We start from the raw sequence: 24798 nt of genomic DNA on the forward strand, positions 1-24798 counted from the left end.
CAATTAAAAATTGTTTAAACAACGACATGGCTTTTTAACATCATTCAATACTCATCGAAATCATTCATAATTATGTTTAATTCAGGAAATACCATTTATAAAATATTGTTAGAAAAATACATATTTAAACAAATGATATTTGTTTATACAATTACAAAATGGTTAATATATTTATTTTAAACACTATACTTTCAAAAAAATGATTCTATGTATTCTATTTTATTTCATTTTTTTAATGTGAAGAAAGAAACTGCTTGAGCAAATGAAAATTGTTAAAGCAAATAGACATTTGTTATAATAAGAATAGATGTGTTAAAATTATATAATCATCAAGCAAAAAGTAGAATAGGATACCAATTCAAAAAAAATTAGACATCTTTGGCTCAATTTCTCAAAATTTTGTGAATAAAAAATAATTAATTTTTAAAATAATTACATAATCGTATTAAAAATTTACTACTTCAGACAATTGCGAACTATAACATTTTATTACATTATTTGTATAAAAAAATACGACTGAAATTGTTAAAAATTAATAATAATAATAATAAGACGTAAAAACGTAGTTTGTTCATTTTTTGGCATATTATGGCGCTGCATGAGGGGGGCGGGGGAAGTAAAAGTCATAAGCATGGTCTTATTTTATAGACACTCCTCTTCGATTTTTAAAAAAGTTCGCACGTTTGGATAAAGCCCTGGGACATGAGTTTAATTTTTTGAAAATTCAAAATTTCAAATATTAATCAAATGAGAAATTAAAAAGTCCGGTGGTACGTTTCAATATTTAAATTTTAAAAAAAGAATGGATTTATGTCCTCCAGAAATAGAAACTTGGAGGGAGGGGGTGACTTACCTTGTAAAATGAAAAAAAATTTGCAATGCATTTTTGGACCACCCTAGTGAACATACTCCTTGATGCCGTATGTCTACTACCGAACTCTACTAGAGGAAACCAGCTATGTTCGGGAAAGGTTTTTTTCGCAGTTTTCCTCTCTTTTAGCCAAACATTCTATGAGAATGTAAATGTTGATCTTTGTGTGATGAAAAAGTTAAAGTTATAAAATAAAATTTAAATCTTGCAACAATTCATCTGGCACAACGCAAATACTTGTTTTGCCACTCCTGCCTCTTATCTGCATATGTACGTCGCACTTGTACAAACAATCGAGGGGATTATTGAAAAAATTAGTTACCATCTGCGAACATCACAATTGTCACTTTTTTCTTCATAAAAAGAAAAATGAGTCCCATTTTACGTGCTCTTCTTCTATTATTCATGTTTTACTTTAATGAAATTGGTAAGTATTGAAAAGATTATAATTTTCTCAATTTAAGCTAATTCTATTTGGAATAACAAGTAGTGATGCAAAACGAGCATTTAACTTATTCGCCAGAATCTCGTTTATCTCGTAATTATATTTTAATTACATCCTACCATATTTCAAGAAAATCTTGAATCTTTCCAAAAATGATTGATATGCATCACTAATTACAAGGATTCCTTACTGAAAAATTGTCGGGCATACAGTTAATTGGACTATTTTATCTAAGGAACACCAAATGAACAAAAGCTAGTTTCATTAACATGAAAAATCTAAATAACCCGTGCAGCAATTCCAATTAGGATCTGATCGGGGCCAGACCGGGCAGAATTTGACCCAAATCAGACTATCACCTCCTTAACTAAAATTTGAGAATATAAATATTAGGTTATCTAACAGATCGCGATATGAAAAAATTGGAGTATGCCAGACACTTTTTTTCGAGAATACGGAAAAAGTCAAACGACGCAATATAACAGCCAGCATTTGTGTATGATAAACCATTTTAGTATTTTGCAATATATTTTTGGTTTTAATTTATAAGTTGAAGTGGCTTTCAATTTCTATATTGAACCTAATTGTGGAAAGTTATTTTAAAATAAGTGGATTATAATATCGAACTGTCTCTTTAAGTTATTTTTACAAAAGCGAATATAAATAAGAAGGTTGTATTTACGTTTCGATTGTATTAAATCGCCTAAAAACACGTGAAAATAAATATGTTTATGACGTCATTGTTGATATAATTCATTTTCACATTCAACAAATGAAATATTACTTTTGCTATTTTCTAATAAATAAATAAGCTCATTTCGAGGTTAGGTTTCACCTTGAAATTCTTAATAAATTTACTTATTATAGTCTTCAACACGTAATTCAGGAATATTTTGAAGTATACTATACCTACGCACTCGTCTTGTGCTCAATTTTGGCATTTTTTCCCACTTATTTTGTCACTTTGACAAATAATAATTGAAATATTTTTGACACTTTACATTGAAACTTGGGCGATTTGGAGTCAACCCACTTTAGTCCCCGAAATTAATGGAGCGCCATCTACTGGCAAGTTTATCTGTTAATTCGGGGTCTAGAGGGGGACGAATTTAACAGCCACAAAATTGTGTGCCCGATCTGGCCCAAATCGGAAATAAAGCAAACATATGGCAATTTCTGCACGGGAATAGTTATAATTTATCTTGTGTTTTTGCTATTATGAAGATGTGCTGCAATGGAGGCCACGTGAACACAATTCGAATGCTGAGTTTCAAATATTTTAGTTAGTAATTTAAATTATATTTTCCTTGGTAACACTTGGGTGTTTTTCAAGCGATAAACTCATGGAAAGTGATGAAAGCTCTGCTGATTGTGATGTAAAAGCGTACAAAAAAGGAAAATTATTATTAAATGTTATTCCATTATGAAATTATAATTATTATGCTAAATTACATATCACAATATTATATTGTTATGTTATTATTCATAATTATTTGGACTTTTTTACGATTTTTTAAAGCAGCCGAATAGATATTAACGTGATATATTTCAATGAACTGAAAGTTGGTATTTTGTTTGAAAAAAACCGGATACATATATTATAATTTTATAATTTTTATTCAATTTCATAAATAATAAATAAATAATACGAAATGCTAGTTTGAATAATTCTAGTTTATTTATTGAATTGATAGAAATTCTGAATGTATGGGTAACAACCAAACTCAAAATTATTGATTTAAACTGAAAAGTTTTTAAATATTATTGGATTATAACCATGCGATAAAGTTTCAAATAATAATAATAAAAGAATTACATATCATAAGATACATTTTTTAAATTAATAATTCTGAAATAAATTAGCTAATTTTAACATATTTAGCGTACATAATGAGATCAGGAATGACGGTGACATGCAGATTACCAAGAAAAATTGTTTAAATAATAAGTAATACTTTTAACAAGTTTTTGAACTGGAATAAAATAAGATTTTCTCATTTATAATTAAAAGTGTCCAAAATTGAACAATTTTATTTTCAATTCAAAAATCTAAAGATTGAATCATTTCAGATCAAAATGTCAAAGAAGAACAATTTATAATTCTTATTATAGAAATCTATTTACTTAGCAAATCAATTAAAAATGTTTTAACATAAAAACTGATTCGATAAATTTTTCTAAAACCAAAAAACCAATTCACATTTATTTTCACTGTTCATAATGGCACAATTTTTTATTCTAATAATTTAAAATTGAATTATTCTAAACAAACGTTCGAAATTTAAAGTTATTGTAAATGGAAAGTATCAAAAATGAAAAGTGCGTACTCCAGAAAATTGAAAGTTAAACAAATACGAACATCATCGCCAATTATTGTGATATTAAAACTTTTTGGTACCCAACACCTTATATTCAAAAATTGTATACTTCAATTAAATTTAATCGTTCAGAAATTAAAAATTTTTAAATTGTCAATAGATTTTTGAAATTCAAACATTTCAATTTCAATATTAAACTTCAAATTGTAAGTACATTACTGGTAAGTGAATTCAAATCCTTTAAAAATGAACTATTTTCAAATTTTTATTTATACTTTTAGAAATTCAAATTTAGCGTTTGTCTTAAAAATTCTGCATTCTAAAAATAAAGCAATAAAAAATTAAAGAAATTATTCAAAGGTTCAACAGAAAAATTGTTTTCTTCTTTTTTGACTAATTTTGAAATGTCCATCTTGTTGAAAAATTTTTCAGATAGAAAAACTTCAGTGTTTGAATATACTCGAAGAGCATTTAATTTAAAATAGTATAATTACAAATCCTTCAAACTGAAAAGTGTACAACTATCACGTATTTAATTTTGAAACTCTGCGATATCAAAGAATATAAAAGCTTTAAAATATTTAAAAGTAAAATTATTAAATTTAAACTGACTGAAATTGAATTGGTTGCATTTTGTTAAGCATAATTGACAATTTTAAATTTATTAATTTATAAACAATTGAATTTACTTAAACTAATAGAAACTTATTAGGATTTAAGTATAGAAGTTTTGAGATCACAATTATTCACTACTAAATTTGTTTTGGTATTCTATAACCTTAGAAACTTTTACTTTGAAATATTCAATTTGGTTTTTAATTTCAATGCCTACCTGACAAAATTGCTTGAATTAGAAATTTTCAATTTGAAGTTTTTTAATTTTTAAAGCTTCAGTTTGAAAAGGTTTTCAATTTAAAATTATTCAGTATTAAAGGTTTTTATTTGGAAATTATGCAAGCTTATTTTCTTTCCATTCAATTCGAAATATTATATATTTTTTTAAACTTCACCCGTATAAAATAGTTTTTAAGCTCAGAATTATTTTTTACATTTTTCATAATAATGAAATCAATATTTTCTTCACTTTTTATTAGTACTTATTACTTTATTGAATCTTTAATATGCTTCAAGATATTTCTCCATAATAAATATATGCAAAAAACTTAATTTAACATTTAAAATAAATTAAATTGGTATTTTCCCCATGCATTTGATTAATTGTCTTTATAGGCGAGCCACCCCCTGGTTTATTGTGTTTATTCGCTTCTGCCATTTAAATGTACATAACCTCAAAAGTCGAGTAAGCATATGTTGTTCGAGAAAATAATAAATAGGGAAATTGATACATTTTTCAATTTGATATCCAAGTAAAAGTATTAAATGAAATAAATTTTTTAAAATAATTTCATTAATTTTCTTGGAAAATTCACATATTTTATCGACTTTAAAAAATTGAAAAGATTTACAAAAATTGCTTGTACTTAATACGTTTTTGAACAATATAACTTCTTATTTCCTTAATACTGTTGTTCAGAAGATTATCGAGCAATCCAATTTACATTCAAAAGAATTTAAATGAATTCAAATAAATTGTAAGTTTTTTTTTTCATCCATATATTTACGTAAAACTGTAATAAATTTAGAGGAATTTAAGATAAAGGAGCAGAATTTCATGAAATTAATTAAGATTCGAGGGGAATGAAAAAAAAATCAAATTGATTCAAAACAATTTGTAAATAGAAAGAAATTCAATTGAATTTAGTAACTTTGAAATAAGCTTAGAAAAATTCAAGTGAATCCAAAGAATTTTATTAACTGTCTACGAATTCAAGGTGAAGTTCATAGACTTTAGGATTAAATAAATGAAAGCTTTTAGAAATTAGATACTTAGAATTCCAACACAAATTTTAAATCTCTTTAAATCTTTGAATCTCTACTAATTTCTGACACAATAAGTGAATAATGACTACAAAACAATTCAAGTTGAATTCAAAAGAATTCAAATGAATCGAACAATTTTAAGAATTGAAAAAAATTTATCAATAACCTTACATTTTAAGTTAAATTAGAGAAATTTTAAAGAAATTGGAAAGTATCAGATGAAATTAATTAAATTCAGAAGAGTCGAAAAGAGTTGACCTTGGGTGACTTTGAAATTGTTTAAAACTCTTGAAAATTTCTTTGAATATTTTAAAATGCCCTAAAGTATTCAAGTCTATAAAAGTCTTTAAACTACTTTAATAAATAAAAAATTTCTTAGAATCTTATAAAATTTTATAAAATATTTAAAACCTTTTATATCTTATGGAAGCTCTTGAAACTTTTAAGAGCCCTTGTAAAAGCATGCGAATCTTTTACGATACCCTCAAGTATTTCAAATCCTTTTAAATCTCATTAAATTGCTGAAATCAATAAAAAATTTCGTTTTAATATTTAAAATAACCTAAATTATTAAGTAAAATACAGTAAATTTAGAGAAATTTAGCTAAATTACAAAAATTAAAGATAATTCCAAATAATTTAGGATAAATTAATTAGAATTCAGGATGAAATCAAAACCTTTTAAAATGTTCAAACCGCTGCAAAATACCTTACTTTTCATGAACAGATGCTTTGGGATCCACTAAAATATTATAAAATCCCGTAAAATTCTATGATGATTTTTTCTGAAATCGTAGAAAATGTATTAAAATACATAAAGTTGTTAAATCCCTTAAAATCCTGGGAAATCTGATAAAATAACGTGAAATATTTTAAAACATTATACGTCCTGTAAAATCGTAGATATTTTCAGAAATTCTAAAAATTCTTTATCTTGCAATATTTCAGAAGCTTTAAAAACACTTCAAATTAATGTAATGAATAAAAAAAAGTCATTGGAATCTTTTCAAATCTCATAAAATAATTTACACTAAAAGGTCCTGAAAATGCCTCAGAAGTTTTAGAAATTCCCTAAAATCTTAAGAATTTCTTCACATTATTGAAATCTTATAAATTTCTCGGAATATTGATAAATACCCTGAAATATTTTAAAGCATTATAGCAGTGACTTATTTTTCTAAATAGCGAAATTTAAAAACAAAATCAACTAATATCAACTTAATTTCTTTGAGTCGTTGCCGAAATTTTATACGAAATTGCATTTGTAGAAAAAATTCCTTCTCATATGAAACTAGTATAAAAACCAACAACCAAAATCGAGCAGAAAACTTCATTTTTTTAAAAAAATCTATATTTAAAAGCGAATTAAATTAGTTAATAAATATAAAAGTACCAAGTTAGGATTATTAACCAAAAAGTTTAATTTTTAACAACCAAGATTAATTTTCTACCAAAAAAACGTCTTTTTGATTACATATATAAATTTTTAAAAACATAGTTGAAGTATAAACACAAAAGTTGAACCTTTAAAGAACAAGAATAATTTTATAAGCAAAAGGATGACTTCTAAAGAAAATTTATAAATTTTCAAAAAGATAGTAAAATCATCGTTAACAAAAAAGTTGAACTCTCAATAAATTAGAATAATTTTCTGTCCGGAAGGACCACTTTTTAACAAATAATATGAAATATCTACAAAAGCGTTAAATTTTTGACTAATAACTTGGATTTTCAAAAAACAAGATTAATTTTCTGCCCATTAGTTAATTTTTTAATTCATACCATATGAATTGTAAGGTTTCAGTTGAAAATAAAGCAGTTAAATTTTCAGAGGAAAACTCTGAATAAAATGATCTTTGAGAAAAAAAACGAATTTTTAATAAAACAGTTGAAATTTTAACTAAAAAGAATCAATTTTCGACCAAGAAGATTGAGGTTTTATTGAAAAACACGAATTATTAACCAAATAAATGAATTTTCAACAAAAAACATGAACCGATGACGAAACATATACATTTTCGCAGAAGCAGTTGAATTTTTTATGATAAAAATTACTTTATGATACCGTTTTTGAATATTTAAGAAAATAATTTAATTTAGAGACAAATAATAGAATTTTTAAGCAAATGAGATAAATTCCAAACCAGAAGCATATTCATAAAAGGAACTTCGCAATTCACAGCGCCTTCGACGATACGAAGAGTCAATAAAAAAACTAAAACCCAACACCAAGTCTTGGTGAATACAGCACGTTTCTGAATAGAATTTAAAATTCATAATTTACTCTAGGTTTTAATTATTATTTTTAAGAGTTTAATAATACCAGATGTTGCTTCATTATTTTTAAAATATTTATGTAATGCGAAAGATGACAAAGACTTTAATATCTTTCTGTAAAACTAATAATAACTGTTTTTAGATATTTGAATAATAAAGCTTAATATTCTTAATTAAGTGTTCTTTTTTTACAAAAAAAATATATTTTTATAAATAAAATTAGAAGAGGCCTGATCAGGGCCAAATCAGGCCCTCCTTATGGCTACCCCAGTCTGGTCCCGGTCGGATTAGGTGTTTAATTTCGCGTCTGGCCCTGACTGGGATATCTGACCAGCACAAAATGCTTCGAGATCTGGCCCCGGCCAGGGCTACTCTGCAGTGTCTGTGCAGGTACTTCACGCCGAAATTCTTTGCTTGTTACATTTTTTGCAAAGTGCCTTACTCAAATAGAGTAATCATAGGGACCAAATCTTAAAAATACCCAGTGGGCACAAAGTTTGCCGACGTCTTTACGACATCGTTACGACATCTTTACGACAACTTCACGACATCCTATGTCTATGTCGTTAATGTGCCTTTACGATATCGTAAATAAGTCGTATGATCTGACGATGTCTTTATGATATCGCAAAAATACCGAAACGACATGGACATTGGATGTCGTAAATATGTCGTTAAGATGTCGTAAAAATGTCGTAAAAACGTAGCCAAATTTTGGGCCCTCTGGGCAGGGAACTTTAGGAACCTTAACTGAATACAGGGTACAATTTGACAAATGATCTATAAAACCTGAAGTTATTAACAAGTTGGAAAAATTATTTTAATAATCAGTTGCATCTTTTCTTTACTATTTTTTTATAGTTTTTTTTTTTTTTTTAATTGACGGTGTTTTCTCAAATCACGGTGGATACACAAACACAAGGAATTTCCATTGTGGAGAATTTTTATAAATGAAATGCTGCAAGTGACTCACTGTTTTCAAATTCATCAAACACTTTTCTTCATCTTTTCACAGAAACAACAGATTTGGAGAAAAAACGCAAGATCGATGATCCATCTTCTTCGAAGGAAGGTGAAGTAAAAATCGCTCTCGATAGCACCGATAAACCTAAACAGAAAACGTATCGTTTTGGCAGATCACCGGCTCAGTTTCAACACAACATTGATCGAACAGGAAACAATGCTTACAGTTTGTTTCTTGGACATTATAGCCGACGTCCTCTACCTCCACCTGAAGTAGGGGGAGAAGCTTATCTTTTGTTCGAAGAAATGGTAAACCACCGGCCTGAATCTTCACGCACTAATTCGAAAGGTATATCAAAAAATGTAAATCGCCATTCGAATCCAGGATCTTCTAACCAACAACCTCATACTTTACGAGCAATAAAAACTGAGAATTCTGATCATGTTTATGAAACTCATGAAATTCCTGTCAGAGAGGTTTCTTCTAAACATCAAGATCTCCAGAGACATCACTCGAATATTAAAAATTCCTCAGGATCAGAGGCGGTTAATCGAAATAATTTAAAACCAGGCAATCCAAATGAAGACCAAACTGGTGGTTCTGGAGAGGCTATCGAAAGTAAACGTTTTGTTTAAAAACAATATATTATTTTAAATAATATTATAGTGTAAGGTATGTGCGTTTATAAACCACACTCTTTGATAATGTAATAATCCTTGTAATCGAAACATGTATGTTTGAAAATACAATTTTTTATACAAAATGTTTTCAAATAAAGGCATTATTTACAGAAAATATTGTATTATTGCTGTTTTCTTTTTGATCAAGATTGTTTTTTATAAAATAGCAGAAGTCAGATACAGAAAAAAATATTATTTTACAGATCGAAAATCATACTGCTGCGAATATTTACTTTGTCAAATTATTTGTTTGAAATATTATTGCACAGAAAAATAAATTTGAAGATCAAAGCTAGCCAAGCTAAAAAAAAAATAACTTTGAGCCTTTCCAAGAAAAACATGAAGACCCTTTAAAAAATAGAGACTGTAGAGAATTATCAATAGTGAATTTTGGATTTTGACCCCTGTTACTCGTTGCTATTGTAAAGAACCTTTTAATTTAAACCATACATCTTTTAAAATTATGTTTTTATATGGAATTTTCACAAATATAGTTCATTTTTTAAATAGTTAAATTTTCTACCAAAAAAATTAATTTTAATACAAAAAGGACGCATTTGCAACAAAATACATAATTTTCCAAACAAATTATTGAATTTCTAACTAAAAGAAATCATTGTTGTCTTCAAATTTAAAATTTATATAATGAATTGAAAAAGAAATGATTTTAAACAAAAATGTTATTTCTACAAAATAGATGAATTTTCAAAAAAAAAGAAATAAACTTGTGAACAAAAAAGTTAATTTCCAACAAGCTGCTTTACTTTGTCCTAATTAGTTGAATTTTCAATTACGAAATTTTAATGAGAGAGATTCATTTTCAATAGAAGTAATTAAATTTAAAACCACACTTTTGAAGTTTTCAGTAAATAAAAAAAGTGTTTTACCAAAAACAGAATAATTAAATTTTAGCAGCAAAACAATTAATTTGATAAAAACAACGAATTTTCAACTAAAATTATGCATCTGCAACTACTATAATCAATTTTTTAAGCGAATCAATACGAAATTTCAACCAACAAAAATAAATTTTGAACAAAATATTTAAATGTTTAACCATAGTGATGAGTTTTAAAATAAAATTATGAATCTTCAAGCAAAAAAACCAGCTTTTGACAAAGAAGTGAATCTTTAAACCAGGTACAGTAATTTTTGCAGCAAAAAAATTAATCTCTACTGAATAAATGTAATAGCAGACATTTTATGCAAAAATATTTTCACTCTAAATAAAAAATAGTTGAGCTTTTAAAAAAAAATAAAAATAAAAAAAATATGTAGTAGAATTTTCAACATCAAAGTATGAATTTTCAACAACATATTAATTTTGTATGAAAATTGTTTAATTGACAACCAAAAAAGATACATTTTTAGACAAAAACGATTAAGCTTTAACCAAATAGTTAAATTTCTAACAAAAAGCCAAATCTTATTTAAAAAATGTAATCCTTTATATTTTAACCGAAAAAGACCATGTTTCTATTAAAAGATATGAACTTTCACATGAGCTGGACGAATATTTAACTAATAAGATCAGTTTAAAACCAAAAATAAAAAAGATACAATCCTAAATTAGAAAAGTTAATTTTGATCAAGAAAAACCTCAATTTTGAAAAAATATTTAAGTTTTTATCCAAATATCTGAGTTTCCAATTAGAAGCATACATTTTTAACAAAGTGGTTTACCTTTTACCAGAGTAGTTACATTTTTGAAAAAGAGCGACAAAATTTCAACAAAATATTTAATTTTTTTAGATAATTATGAATTATCAAATAAAAATGGAATGCTTAAATTTTCATATGAGGAAAATAATTTTTAACAAAAAGAAAAGAAATTTGCAACTGAAATGATAAATCTTCTACCTCAAAATATACTTTGTAATAAAGGAGTTTATATTTGATATAAGTAGCTGAATTTCTAACCAAAAAGATGAATTTGTATTGAATAATGTAACATAAAATACTTTAAATAAAAAAATTTTATATTAACTAAAGAAAGTTCAATTTTTCAACCAAAAATATAAGTTAAAAAAATAATTAAAATGTTTACCTAACCACAGATATTCGAATACCAGAATCTTAACAGTGTTATATTTTAACATAGAATCTTCCACAAAAAAAAAATTCAATCAATAATGTTTTTCAAAATTTCGTTCTCATGAACGATAAAAGTAGTTGAATTTGTTTCAATGTAAGTTTATTTTCAATAGACATATTTTTATTTTTTTTAATAATTTATATTTTTATTTTTCAAGTAAAATTTGACCAGAACATCGAACTTTGTAAGAAATGAAGTTCAATTCAGACTTCATTCTTCATGTTCTGAATTTTCTACTCAATTAAGTATTGTCAAAGAGTAAGTTTTTCAATACTCTGTAGGCTTTGAGGTACACATTCTCATCGGGACACTCGCGCTGCGCGCTCAATTTCCGTCCGATATTTGTAAACAGGTTTTGTTAAATCTTTTTTTTTCTCGTAACTTTCGTCGTTTTTCCACAAATTTTTTTTATTATTTTTTTTCAATGTTATTTTTCACGAATAAAACAAAAAGTACGCGTCCTATCAAGAAGTGATTCTTAACGAAATTGTAGATCTTTTTTCGAATAACCATTTTTATTAATTCATCTTTTTCGTATCCTACATAGTTTGTCCACAAAATGGAATTTCTTATTTTCCATTATTTTTTGTGCAATGAAAATTTGAATCTTCGATTTTTGGAAAAAATCCAGAAATTGATTACAATAATCTTGTAGGGCTTTCAAAAAGAAATGTTTTTCTTATCTTGACTTTTTTTCATATCGTGCGTTTTTCGGCTTCAAATTTTGATTTTCGGTTGATTAAAACGATTTTAAAAACGCTATGACTCTGAGAATTTTGATCTTATCGAAAAAAGTCATTAGGATAAATTGTTTTTTTTAATACTATAAATATACGTACATAAAATTTTTAAATTCAGAAAAAACTGGCCTCAAAAATTTTCAAAATGCGCTCACTTTTTGAATTTTCATTAAAAATGGCTGTTTCACAAAATTGTCCTTTCTTTTAGAACCGTAAAAAAGTGTGCCAAAGATGAAATTGATTTGTTCATTTTTGCGAGAGTTATCGTGTTTACGGACGGACAAACAGACAGGGTGTCTCGAAATTTGGAGATCCATTGAAAAAGTGTAATGTCAAATTTCCGACAATTCTAATACTTTCTCAATCATAAATGATGAGAATGTAAAAAACTACATTTGCGAATAATTTACTCATTAATTTTTAAGGTAATTTTGCATAAAGCAAATAAATTTCAATGTCACTGTTAGCAAACATCTTAAAATCATTTCAGAATTTTTGATAAGACTACATTTTTTCTTAGCATATGAATGCGTCTTACATATAATGAAATAAATCTTCCTGAATAATAAATATATCTTACTGCGTAAGTTACATATCATTATTGACGAACTAAAAATATTGACACATAAAAGCGTTGGATTTTTCCTCCTTGAAATTTTTGTACACTCTAACAAGATGATACTTATGATTATAAGGCATTGGAAAAATACAAGTACAATTTTTTTTAATTGTTCAAATACTTTTTTTGCATATATATGTATCTCAAAAAAAAATGCTTAGCACATGAAACACCTTATAAATGAATAAGAACTAATACAAAATTTAAAAAAAACACTATAATGATTACTGAAAATTAAAATTCACGCTTAACTGAACTTTTAACCTATACAAATTTATATTTCTTTTTAAAGCTGGGAAATAATTTACTTTCTTTCTGAAAGTAAATTTTTCTTTGTGAAAATTAATTATGCTATAAAGAATATCTATTGTTGAAAATATAGCGAATATTTCTGACGCTTAATATTGTAAACAATAGGATTAATGGAATCAATAAATATTGAGAAGGTTCTAGAATAAAAGACCTCTATTTGTAAAACAAACCCTTATAAACAGTACTTTTTTAAATTTTTTAATGTCAACTTCAATTAATTCTTTTGTTAATATTATTAAAAATTAATGTTACTAATTTACTCATTATCTCTCGTTTAAATTTGATCTTTTCTATAGTGCAACACTTTTTTATTAATTATTCTCAAAACAAAAACGATTGCGATATTTAAAGAAAATTTTTAATCAAACATTTAAAAAAATTTTTTGATAACGTTTTTAATAATTATTTTTTCAATATCAATTTAAAATTCATGTTACTAATAATTTGCGTTTAAAGAAGTTAAATCGCAATAATTTATGTTTCAAAGAAAAGTTTGGTTGCATATTTTATTCATTATCTCTCGTTTACGTTGTATTTTTTATAGAATAATACGTAATTGTTAATTATTTGCAAAGTAAAAAAAGATTGCAATATTTAAAAACTATTTTAACAAAATGTAATTTTTTTCTAATATTTTTATAAAAACTTAAATAAATTATTTGATTGATATTATTAAAACTTCATGTTGCCAATAATGTCCATTACAAAATCGTTTAATTGCTTATTTTTATTCATTATCTCGTTAAACTTTTTCTTGTATTTCACACTTTTTTCTCAATTATTTTCAACATGACCGAAAAAATTGCAACTTTAAATTTAATTTTAATCAATTAAAAATGTTATTAAATTTCTTGACGCAACTTTAATAAATTATTTAATCAATATAAATTTAAAATTCATGTTACCATTCATTTTCGTTAAAAAAAGTCTATAAAATTTTTACTCTATATATGTTACTGAAATCAAAGATTTTTTGTATAGTGCAACACATGTTGTCAATTACTCTTAAATTGAACAAAAAATATTGCGGTCTTTAAACGCAAATAAAATGAATTCAAACTGTTTTCAAATTTTTTTATTACATTTTCAATTTTATATTTTACTCATTATCTCTCGTTTAAATTAAAAATTTGTATAGTGTAACGCTAATTTTCTCATTATTTTTCATGTGAACAAAAAATATTGCTATCTTTAAAAATAATTTTAAATAAATAAAAATACTTTCAAATATTTCATAAAAATTTCAATTAATTATTTGATTAATATTATAGAAAATTTATGTAAACAATAATTGGCGTAAAAAAATCGTTTAATTGCATATTTTTACTCATTATCTCGCTGAATTTTCCTAACATTTCATAATAACATTAGCATTAAAGCACTTAGAAGTTGAGAAAAAATTACAAAACTAATTTTAAATTTGAAAAGTTTTAAAAAAACTTCTACATTTCTTAATATCTGAAATTAAAATTTTAAAGCTTTTCAATGATGTTTTATCTATTTTAAATGGAAATAATTTAACTTCTAATTTACGAAGAATTCACTTGTTTGATTGTTGATTCATCATTCTAGTTGGCAAACCTTTTTTTTTTGTTCAAAATTGAACTATTTTTTTTTTTGAAGTATTTGCTTTAAGATTATTTTTCCAAGTTAACATTTTTTTACACTGAAAATTAAACTTGTATATGTTTGGTTCAAAATTTATCTTCTTAAGTTTAAAATCCAAATATTTGGTTTAAAATTCCTGTATTTCTTTGGAAATTTGAAATTCTGATAGAATATTTAAGTTTCTTGGTGACTAATTCCTTTTTTTTTGGTGAAAAAATTCTTTAAAAATTCAAACATTATATTGAAAAATCATGTGCTTATTAAAAATCCGTCTACTTTGAAAATTTATCTTATTGGTTCAAAATTGATCTTTTTGGTTGAAAATAAGTTTTTTCTTATTTAGAATTAACTTTTTAAACCGAAAATGCAGCTTTCACATTTTTTTCGAAAAGTGATATTTTTATAGAAACTAAAACTTCTTGGTTAAAAATTATACTATTTATTTGAAATTTTAAATCAATTTTATTGAAAATTAAGTTTTTTACTAAAAATTTAATAAATCCATTTTGAGTTAAAAATTGATCTGCTTTAGGTTGAAATTCATGTATTAGTTGAAACTTAATCTTTTTAATTAAAACCTCAATTTTTTGATGGTCGGAGATCTACCATTTTAGTTGAAAATTAACTTCAACTATTCCAGTTTTTTGCGAAGGAAAATTGACTTTTTTAGTAGAAATGTAATCTTTTTTTGTTAAAAAAAGGATATGTTTTGTAAAAAATAAATCTATTTTTTAAGAATTCATTTCTTTGGTTGAAAAAACATGCTCAGTTAATTATTCGGCCTTTTTCATAGAAAATCTATCTTTTGGATTAAATGTTCCACTATTTAATGAAAAATTCATATTTTTATTTAAAAATTATATTTTTAGTTGCAAGTTTATTAATTTTGCTAAGCTCTTTTTTTGTTGTGTTAATCTGAAAACTAAACTGAAATGTGTAAAATTTATTGAGAGACAAATTTTATAAGCATTAATATTATAAATCTTGCATGAGTAAGATTGGCTTTATGCCTAGAAGAATTTAAAAATTGGGATATTGTAGCAACTCTGAAAGAGGCACTGTTCGATGCAAATAATGTTTTCTATTACTTGAAATTATTTTACCATTTAAATTAAGCGCCTTTTCCAATTTGAAGCGATACATTTTGCCGCGAAATTTAAATAAAGTAAATATTACTAATGAAGATAAAAAATGAGATTTTTTAAATCCTAAGTCAAAGTGCTTATAAAATCTTACATAATTCTAAAAGCATTTTAGATAATGGTGAAACAGTATAAATATATAATTTTTAACGTTATAAGTAATTCAATGGTCTACCTTACATGCTGTAAAAGTATAAAATACATACTCAAACAGTACGCTGTTTTCGATTTTCAGACCTTGAACTAGTTAATTTGCCTAGCTGTGGTAACACACACAAAAATTATTTGTTTGAAACAAGACAATTGGAAGGAAACTGGAAAAAATATTTTTAGTCCTTGAATAAGCAAAACAGGCTAGTATTAAAGTTTCACAAAATAGTATAAAATCTCAAAGACTTCATCTAAAAAGCTCGTAGTATGTTCGCTACATGAAAAATTATTTAATTGACGTGCTAAGCTCCAACCTGAAACACAGTTATGAAATATCGAAAACCCAAGAATCTTGGTAAAACCTTGAAAGATTGAAAAGATTATTTGAGGAAAAATCAACGAAAAAGTTTTTATTGTAAATGCCGTCTAGTTTCTTCTACGTTATCTACATCAAAACATTGAGTCGCTTTTATATAAAGCAGCAAGTGTTTTTTTTAAAATTAGTAGTTTTCTGTTAAGAAATTTTAGAAGAGTCAGTTTATTCACCCACGAATAAAATGAGGGGACTTTTCGGCGTGATTGTCACCTGCATGCTTTTCTTTAAAGAAATTGGTAAGAATAATAATATTTTTATACTCCGCAAAAAGAAGGCTCCAGGGACATTATATACAGGGTGTCTCAGTACTCAAGGTACATTTTTATATTTTTGAACTTCTCATAAAAAACGCAGTCCAAAATAATAATAACGATTTGTTTAGTAGCTAATAATTAATGAGTAATAAACCATTAAGGACACGTTAATCAATTTTAACTTCCTTTAAGTATTTAGAATTTTATATAATTCAAACGAATTCATATGAGCCAAATCAATTCTTAGAATTTTGCTCCTTTGAACTCTTTTAAAGATTTTTTTTAAGTCTTTTAAAGATTTTTTTAAAAACTCTTTTGACACTCTTACAGTACAAATGCATTATTTTTATTTTCTTAAATTTTTAATCTTTTGCATTCACTAAATTCTACGCAATTATCGGATCACTCTTAAATTCTCTACATTTTTTTTTAATTTTGTGAATCCTTCTAAAATCTGTGAATTCTTTTTCATTTTGCGATTTCTCCTGAATTTTCAAAATTCTTCATAATTCTATGAATTCTTCCGAGTGCTATGCATTCTTCTGGATTCTGTGAATTGTTAAGAAATTTTTTTAATTCTTTAACTGTTCTGAATTTCTTAAATTCTCACGATATCACTGAATTTTTCAATTATCTTGATATCGTTATAATACACGCTGAATTATTCTAAGTTTTATTGAATATTTTGAATTCTGTAGAACTCAAACGAATTCTATAGAAATTATGAAGTTTTTTTATCCCTTTAAATTGTTTATCCCTTGAATTGTAATGATATCAAAATAATTAAAAAATATTATTTTCAAATTCAGTAGTATCGCGAAAACTCGAAAGATTCAAAACAGTTTAAAGATTCAAAATTTGTTTAACAATTAGGAGAATTCAGAGAAGTGAAATGATTAGGGAGAATTCAGAAGAATTTAGAGAATTCAAAGAATTAAGAAGTACTTAAAGAATGCAGAAGAATTCACCGGGTAGAGAAGAATTTACAGAATTTAAAGATTTTGAGAGAATTCAAAAGAGTTCAGAGCACTTATAAGCATTCAGACAAATGAGAAGAATTCAGAAAATTTAGAAGAATTTAGAGAATTGAGTAAAATTCGGAGGATACAAATTTACTTGCAGAAATTCAAAATAATAAATGTTGTTTTCAAAAGGTTTCAAGAGACTTAAAAAAACTTTAAAAGTATTCAGTGGGTTCGTGAGAATTAGAAAAAAATTCAGAACTGTTTAAAGAGTCGAGAAAATTTTAACAAAGTTCAGATAATTAAAAAAAAAAAATTCATAGAATAAAAAATATTTTATGGTGTATTGTAAAGATTTTAAGAGAATAAAAAAAATTTAATTCTCAGAGAAGTCAGTTAAATTCTGCTGAATTTAAAAATTCAAAGAAAGTTAAAATAATTCAACTTGTATTATAATCATTTTAGACAACTCAAACAATTTTTAAACAATTCCTTTCAAAGCAATTCAGAAAATTTAAGATAATAAAAAAGAATTTATAAAAATAAGCAGAATTTAGAGAATTCACCAAATTCTAAGGAATTCACACACCCCAGAATAATTCACAAAATTTAAGAGAGATCAGAGAATTTAAAAGAGCTGCGACAATTGAGAAGAATTCAAAAACTTCAAAAGAAATTCAGACAATTGAATGGAGTTCAAAGAATGAAAAAGACTTGGACAAATGAAATATAATGTATGCTGTATTGTAAAGGTTTCAAAAGAAATTTAATTTTTATGGTTTCAAAAGAATTTTTAAACAATTCAGTTTCAAATTAAATTTCAAAACAATTCATTCTAAAGCAAACCAGAAAAATAAAGAGATTAAAAAATAATTCAGAAAAATGAGAAGGCTTCAGAGAATTCACAAAGTTCAAAAGATTCCACAAACTCCAGATTATTTTGCAAAATATTAAAGAAAGTCGATTATTTAAAAAAAATCAGAGAATTTAAAATAGCTTAAGAAATTGAAAAGAATTCAAAAAAAAAACAGACAATTAAATGGAGTTCAGATAATACAAAACACTTTAAAATATCTATAGAATTTAAACCAATTCTACAAAATTTAAAATATTAGAAAAAATTTAAAATAATTCAACGTGAATTTCAATGATTTCAAGATAATTGAAAACATTTTTAACAATGCAGTGAAATCGTGAAAATTCAACAAATTCAGAACAGTTACTAAAATTCAAACAATTTGAAGACAATTAGGAGAATTGAAGCAATTCAAAAAATCTAGAGACTTAAGAAGAATTCGAAGAAATAAGATGAATATAGTGAATTCAGAAGAATTCACAGACTTGAAACGAATTCATAAAATTCAAAAGCATTCACAGACTGTAGAAGAATTCACAAAATTCAAAAGAGTCTGAAGAATTAAAAAGAGCTTAGAGAATTGAGAAGAATTCAAAAAATTCAAATAATTAAGTGGAATTCAGAGTTTACAAAAGACTTGGAAACATTCAAAATATTTTAGAAAATTTAAAAGAATTCAGAGAGTTCAAAAGTTATTAGAGAATTGAACAATTCAGCAGTGTTAAAGCCATGCAAAAGACTTGGAGAAATTCAGAAGAATTCATGGTGTATTGTAAAGAATTCAAGAGACTGAAAAAAAGTTCAAAATTTCAGCAGAATTCGTTTGAATTCTACAGAATTAAAAATATTAAAACAATTTAAAATAATCCAAAGTGTAGTATAATGATTTCAAGTTTATTATACATTTTTTTTATTCAGTTATATCGTGAAAATTCAACAAATTCATAACAGTTCAGAGATTAAAAAACAATTTTAAATCGATTGAGAAAATTAAAGCATTTTAGAAAATTTCAGAGAATTAAGAAGAATTCTGAGCCATAAGAAGTGTTTAGAGAATTCAAAAGAATTCACAGACTAAAAATAATTCCAAAAGTTTATAAAAATTTAGAGAATTTAAAACAGGTCAGACAATTGCGAAGTATTATAAAAATTCCAAAAAAATCAGACAATGGAGTGAAATTCAGAGGTTACAAAAGACTTGAATAACTTTAGAATAATTCACGGTGTATTTTAAATGTTTTATAGGATTTTCAAAAAAACTTTTAAGATTTGGTACAATTCGTTTGAATTCTACAGAATTGAAAATATTTAACTGTTAAAGTAATTCAACGTGTATTTGAATTTTAGAAGAATTCACAGACTTCAAACGAATTCAAAAAGTTCAAAATAACATGAAAAACTCAAAAGAGATCAGACCCTTTGAAAGAGCAGAGACAATTGGAAAGAATTCAAAAAATTCAAAAAATTGTAGACAGTGGAATTCAGAGAATACAAAAGATTTGGACAAATTAAAAATAATGCGTATTATAAAGGTTTCAAGAGAATTAAAAAAAATTCGAAAAAAATTTAAAGGATGAAAATTCTAAGAATTCATTTGGATTCTGTGAATTCTTTTGCATTATATAGCTTTTAAAACACTCGAAGGAAGTTTAAATAATGTAAAGTGTATTCCAAGGGAAAAGATATTTTCTAAGATTTAATATCTCGTCACTCAGTTGCCGTGTGAAGTTGCATTTTTGAAATTCACCATTCAATTCATTCTGACTTTAGATTTAAAAAAATTCTGAATTTATTTCAGAAGTATCAGTGATTTTGTTTTTAATCACATTGTTGGAAATAAAAAAAATCAATTCAGAAACTCACAGAGACAAAAGTAATCATTGTGATAGAATAAAAGTTTTATTTCTCAGCACTCAAAATTCATAACGTCTTTTTAATTAAAATCAAATGATTTTTTTATCTGTCAATCCAAAATCTTATTTTAGGATTAAGAAATTACGGCTTCGTAATTTTTTATCATTATTTATTATGAATATTAAATTAAAATTTTGTTGCTTTTTTGTCATTTCCATATTTTGTAACTTTTTTGGGACAATAATCAGCCGACTCCTCAATTTTCAACGGATCGGAGCTTTTTTGTGAATACTCGTAAAGAATCTGAATTTAATGTACGGGTGCACGTTTTTAAAATTTGTTATTTAATCATTTGTTATTTAACTTAAAATTTTCAATTGTTTCTATTTGCATTATTTACTTAATATTTTTGTAAAAAGGTATATAATAAGTAAATTAACTTTTTTTGAACAAAACTGTAATTTTTTAATAAACATTCTGCATTTTGTTAATTGTTATAAACAAATTAATGCATATATCTGTTAACTGCTGCAAATTCGAAATTTGAATCTATTACTCACATAGATTTTGTTAGAAAAATGTAAAGAATCAATTTTCAATTGCAAACAAGTACCAAAAAATAATAACAGTTAATAATTTTAACAATTTTTATAAACAAATTCACTTATGTGGTATTTATATGCAGAGAACATTTGTCTTTTTTGTGAAATGATTTATTTTCATGTAGAGAACAAGAATGGTATAGATTAGAGTTCCCTGGATTAATATTTTAGATTGTTATAAACAATTTTTATAAACAAACTCTCTTATTTGACACTTAAATACATAGACGATTTGTCTTTTCTACGTAATCATGTATTTTTATGTATAGAACAAGAACAGTAAACATTAGGGTTCCATGAAACAATATTTGTAATTATTGTGAATAGTTTTTATAAACAAATTCACTTATTTGTCATATGGATACGTAGAAAATTTTCCTTTTTTGTGAAATTATTTATTTCCATGTGAATAACAAGAATGTCATAGATTAGAGTTCCATGATATAATATTTTACATTGTTATAAAAAATTTTTATAAACAAATTCACTTATTTGACACTTATATACATAGAAGATTTGTCTCTTCTACGGAATCATGTATTCTAATGTAAATAAGAAGACCAGTACGCATTAGAGTTCCATGAAACAATATTTGTAATTGTTATGAATATTTTTTACAAAAAAATTCACTTATTTGTCATTTGTATACGTAGAAAATTTTTCTTTTTTGTGAAATCATTTATCTTTGTATGAATAACAAGAATAGTATAGATTACAGTTCCATGATATAATATTTTTCAGAATTATAAACGATTTTTATAAACAAATTTACTTATTTGACACTTATATACATACAAATTTGTCTTTTCTACGGAATAATTTCTTTTCATATGAAGAACAAAAATGATACACATTTGAATGTCATGAGAGAATAATCATCATTGTTATGAAAAACTTTTATAAACAAATTCATTTATTGGGCACTTATATGCATAGAATAAAATGTTTATAAAAATTGTTTATAATAATGTGAGATATTGTTTCATAGAATTATAATGTGTATTATTATTATTCTTTACATACAAATAAAGGATTATACAAAAAAAGTCAAATTTTCCATGCATATAAATGCCAAATGAGTTAATTTTTTTACCAGCATTGTTTATAGCAATGACGATTATTGTTTCATAACACTGTATGTGTACTATTTTTGTTCTTCATATGAAAAGAAATGATTCCGTAGAAAAGACAAATTTTTATGTATATAAAGGCCAAATAAGTGAATTTGTTTATAAAAATTGTTCACATTGTTTACTATTATCGTTATTTGGTGCTTGTTTGCAACTTAAAATTAATTCTTTACATTTTTCTAACAAAATATATGTTAGCAATACATTCGAATTCTTAATTTGCAACAGTCAACAGTCATATGCAATAATTAGTTTATAACAATTAACAAAATGCAGGATATTTATTTACAAGTTACAGTTTTGTGTTAAAAAGGTAAATTTATGAATTATATACCTTTTAACAAAAATATCAATTAATAGCGCTAAGTAAATATCGCAAATATAAAAAATTGCAACTTTTAAGTTGAATAACAAATCATTAAATAACAAATTCAAAAAACTTGCACCTGTACGTTTAAGCACGATTCTTCAAGAGTATTTAGAAAAAAGCTCTGATCCGTTGAAAATTGAGTAGTCAGCTGATTTTTGTCCCAAAAAAGTGCTTTTATCCCACTGTTCGACGCAAGCGCAATTCAAACAGTTTCCGAAATTGGGAGCACTGATTCCTGCTGATTTTAGTATCTAGAAATTTGTTTAGAATGTTTAATTATGAGATTTTTTCTGAAGGACAGGTCACAAGCGATTCACTGAAGCCGTTGTATTCATGACGCTTTTCGTATTTCGAAATACATTCTTGGCACTGCAAATTAATAAACCTTTTTTCATTGTTTCCTTACAGAATCATCAGGCCCAGCAAAGAGACTCAAATTGCAAAATGGATCATCTTCTAAAGAAAATGAGGATAATACAAATCAACGTACCAACCCTAGACGAGTGAGAAAACCTGACATTCGTGACGTTACGGTTGAATTTAAACACACCACAGATCCAGAAGAAACTTATCATCTGTATGGACAATATTATGCCGATCGTCATGAACCTCCAGCTTCATCAGGGGAGGCAGCTATGAAGTTGTATCATCAGCACTTCAGTGCTGGACCTAAGCATTTAAATTATGATAATTATAACAGATCTGGCCCTAAATTTCTACAGGAAGAAGCTGGCCTTAGCAATCACCAAACTTTAAAACATCATACTCATACTTTAGATTCAAGTAGACCACTTCCTGGCCGTTTAGATTTTCATGAATTGCCATTACAGATTAATCCCTGAAATGGAGGAGCTTCTCGATGGAGTTCAGGAGGGGGGTATCACAAATAACTCTTTACGATATGCAAGACGCCTCAAAATTTAAAAGAAATATTGTAATTTCACTTTAAACTATAACTATTATAATTTTAAATTCCATTTTGCATTCTAAATTGATGCCGAATCAGATTTGTAACAGTATTCACAAAAATATAGACTCAAGGAGTTGAATCCCTAAAGATGTTTTGACTTGTGTGAAAACTCTGTTAATTATATGGCTTTTGAAATCCTTTACGATATTTTATTTTATCAAATATTTTAAATATTTTGGTTAATTTCCGGAAATTTTGGGTAATTTAGGGTAATATTACAGGTAATGTATTATAAATTACCGTATGTTGCTCAAAATTCAATTTAAATATGTCTATACATTTTCGGAAATTTGTTAACATTTTCGGTCATTTATAGTAATTTTACAGGTAAAGAGGGTAAATTACCATCACCTACCTAAAATTCAATTGATAACATTTTTGTGTATTTATGGTAATTTATGGTAATATTACAGGTAATTTATCGTAACTTACCATAAATTGCCGAAAATTCAATTTCAAAATGTCTATGAATTTCCGGAAATATATGGAACTTCTCGGTCATTAATAGTAATTTTTAGGTAAATATGGTAAATTACTATAAAATAACCAAAATTCAATTTCAAACATTTTTATAAATTTCCGGCGATTTATGAATTTTTTGGTAATTCATGATAATATTGCATGTAATTTATTATAACTTACCATAAGTTTCCTAAAATCCAATTAAAAAATATTGATAAATTTCAAAAAATTGATAAAAACTTTCGTTCCTTTTTAATAGTTTACAGGAAAATAGGGTAAATTACCATAAACTACCCAAAATTCAATTTGAACATTTTCGTAAATTTTGAGTAATTTCTGCTAATATTACAGGAAATTTATCGTAACTTACCATAAACTGCTAAAAATTTAATTTAAAATTGTCTATAAATTTCCGAAAATGTATGGAAACTTTCGGTAATTTATGGAAATTTTACAGATAAATATAGTAAATCATGATAAATTACCCAAAATTAAGATTTTAAACATTTTTATAAATTTGCGAAAATTTTTTAAGTTTTTCGTAAGTTATGGTAATATTACAGGTGATTTATGGTAAGTTACAATAAATTACCCAAAAAACAATTTAAAAAGGCCTTACTTTCTGGAAATTTTTGGTATTTATGTTAATTTAACAGGTGAATGTGGTGAATTGTCATAAACTCCTGAAAATTCAACTATAAACATTTTGATAAGTTTTTTGACACTTTATAAAATTTTGGGTCATTCATGATAATATTGCAGGTAATTTATTACAATTCACCATAAATTACCCAAAATTCAAATTAAAAATGCCAAACTTTCTGAAAATGTATGAAAATTTTCGGTCTATTATCGTAATT

General features: G+C 25.5%; 1 protein-coding gene across 1 annotated transcript; it reads left to right on the top strand.

Annotated features, from left to right (window-relative positions):
* The first annotated feature begins 1199 nt into the window (after nt 1-1199).
* On the top strand, nt 1200-9441 carry LOC117171997. The gene is made up of 2 exons (XM_033359713.1): nt 1200-1298; nt 8808-9441. The coding sequence occupies exons 1-2, from the start codon at nt 1241-1243 to the stop codon at nt 9389-9391; spliced, it is 642 nt and encodes a 213-aa protein (XP_033215604.1). The 5' UTR covers nt 1200-1240; the 3' UTR covers nt 9392-9441.
* The last annotated feature ends 15357 nt before the right edge of the window (nt 9442-24798 follow it).

Source organism: Belonocnema kinseyi, chromosome 4 (assembly GCF_010883055.1).
Source record: "Belonocnema kinseyi isolate 2016_QV_RU_SX_M_011 chromosome 4, B_treatae_v1, whole genome shotgun sequence".
NCBI lineage: Eukaryota > Metazoa > Arthropoda > Insecta > Hymenoptera > Cynipidae > Belonocnema > Belonocnema kinseyi.

What these genes read in the sequence shown, in the direction of transcription:
- LOC117171997 (XM_033359713.1), top strand. Translation starts at nt 1,241, where the DNA reads ATGAGTCCCATTTTACGTGCTCTTCTTCTATTATTCATGTTTTACTTT. An exon ending in GTTTTACTTTAATGAAATTG is followed by an intron (nt 1,299 to 8,807) that starts GTAAGTATTGAA and finishes ATCTTTTCACAG; the next exon opens with AAACAACAGATTTGGAGAAA.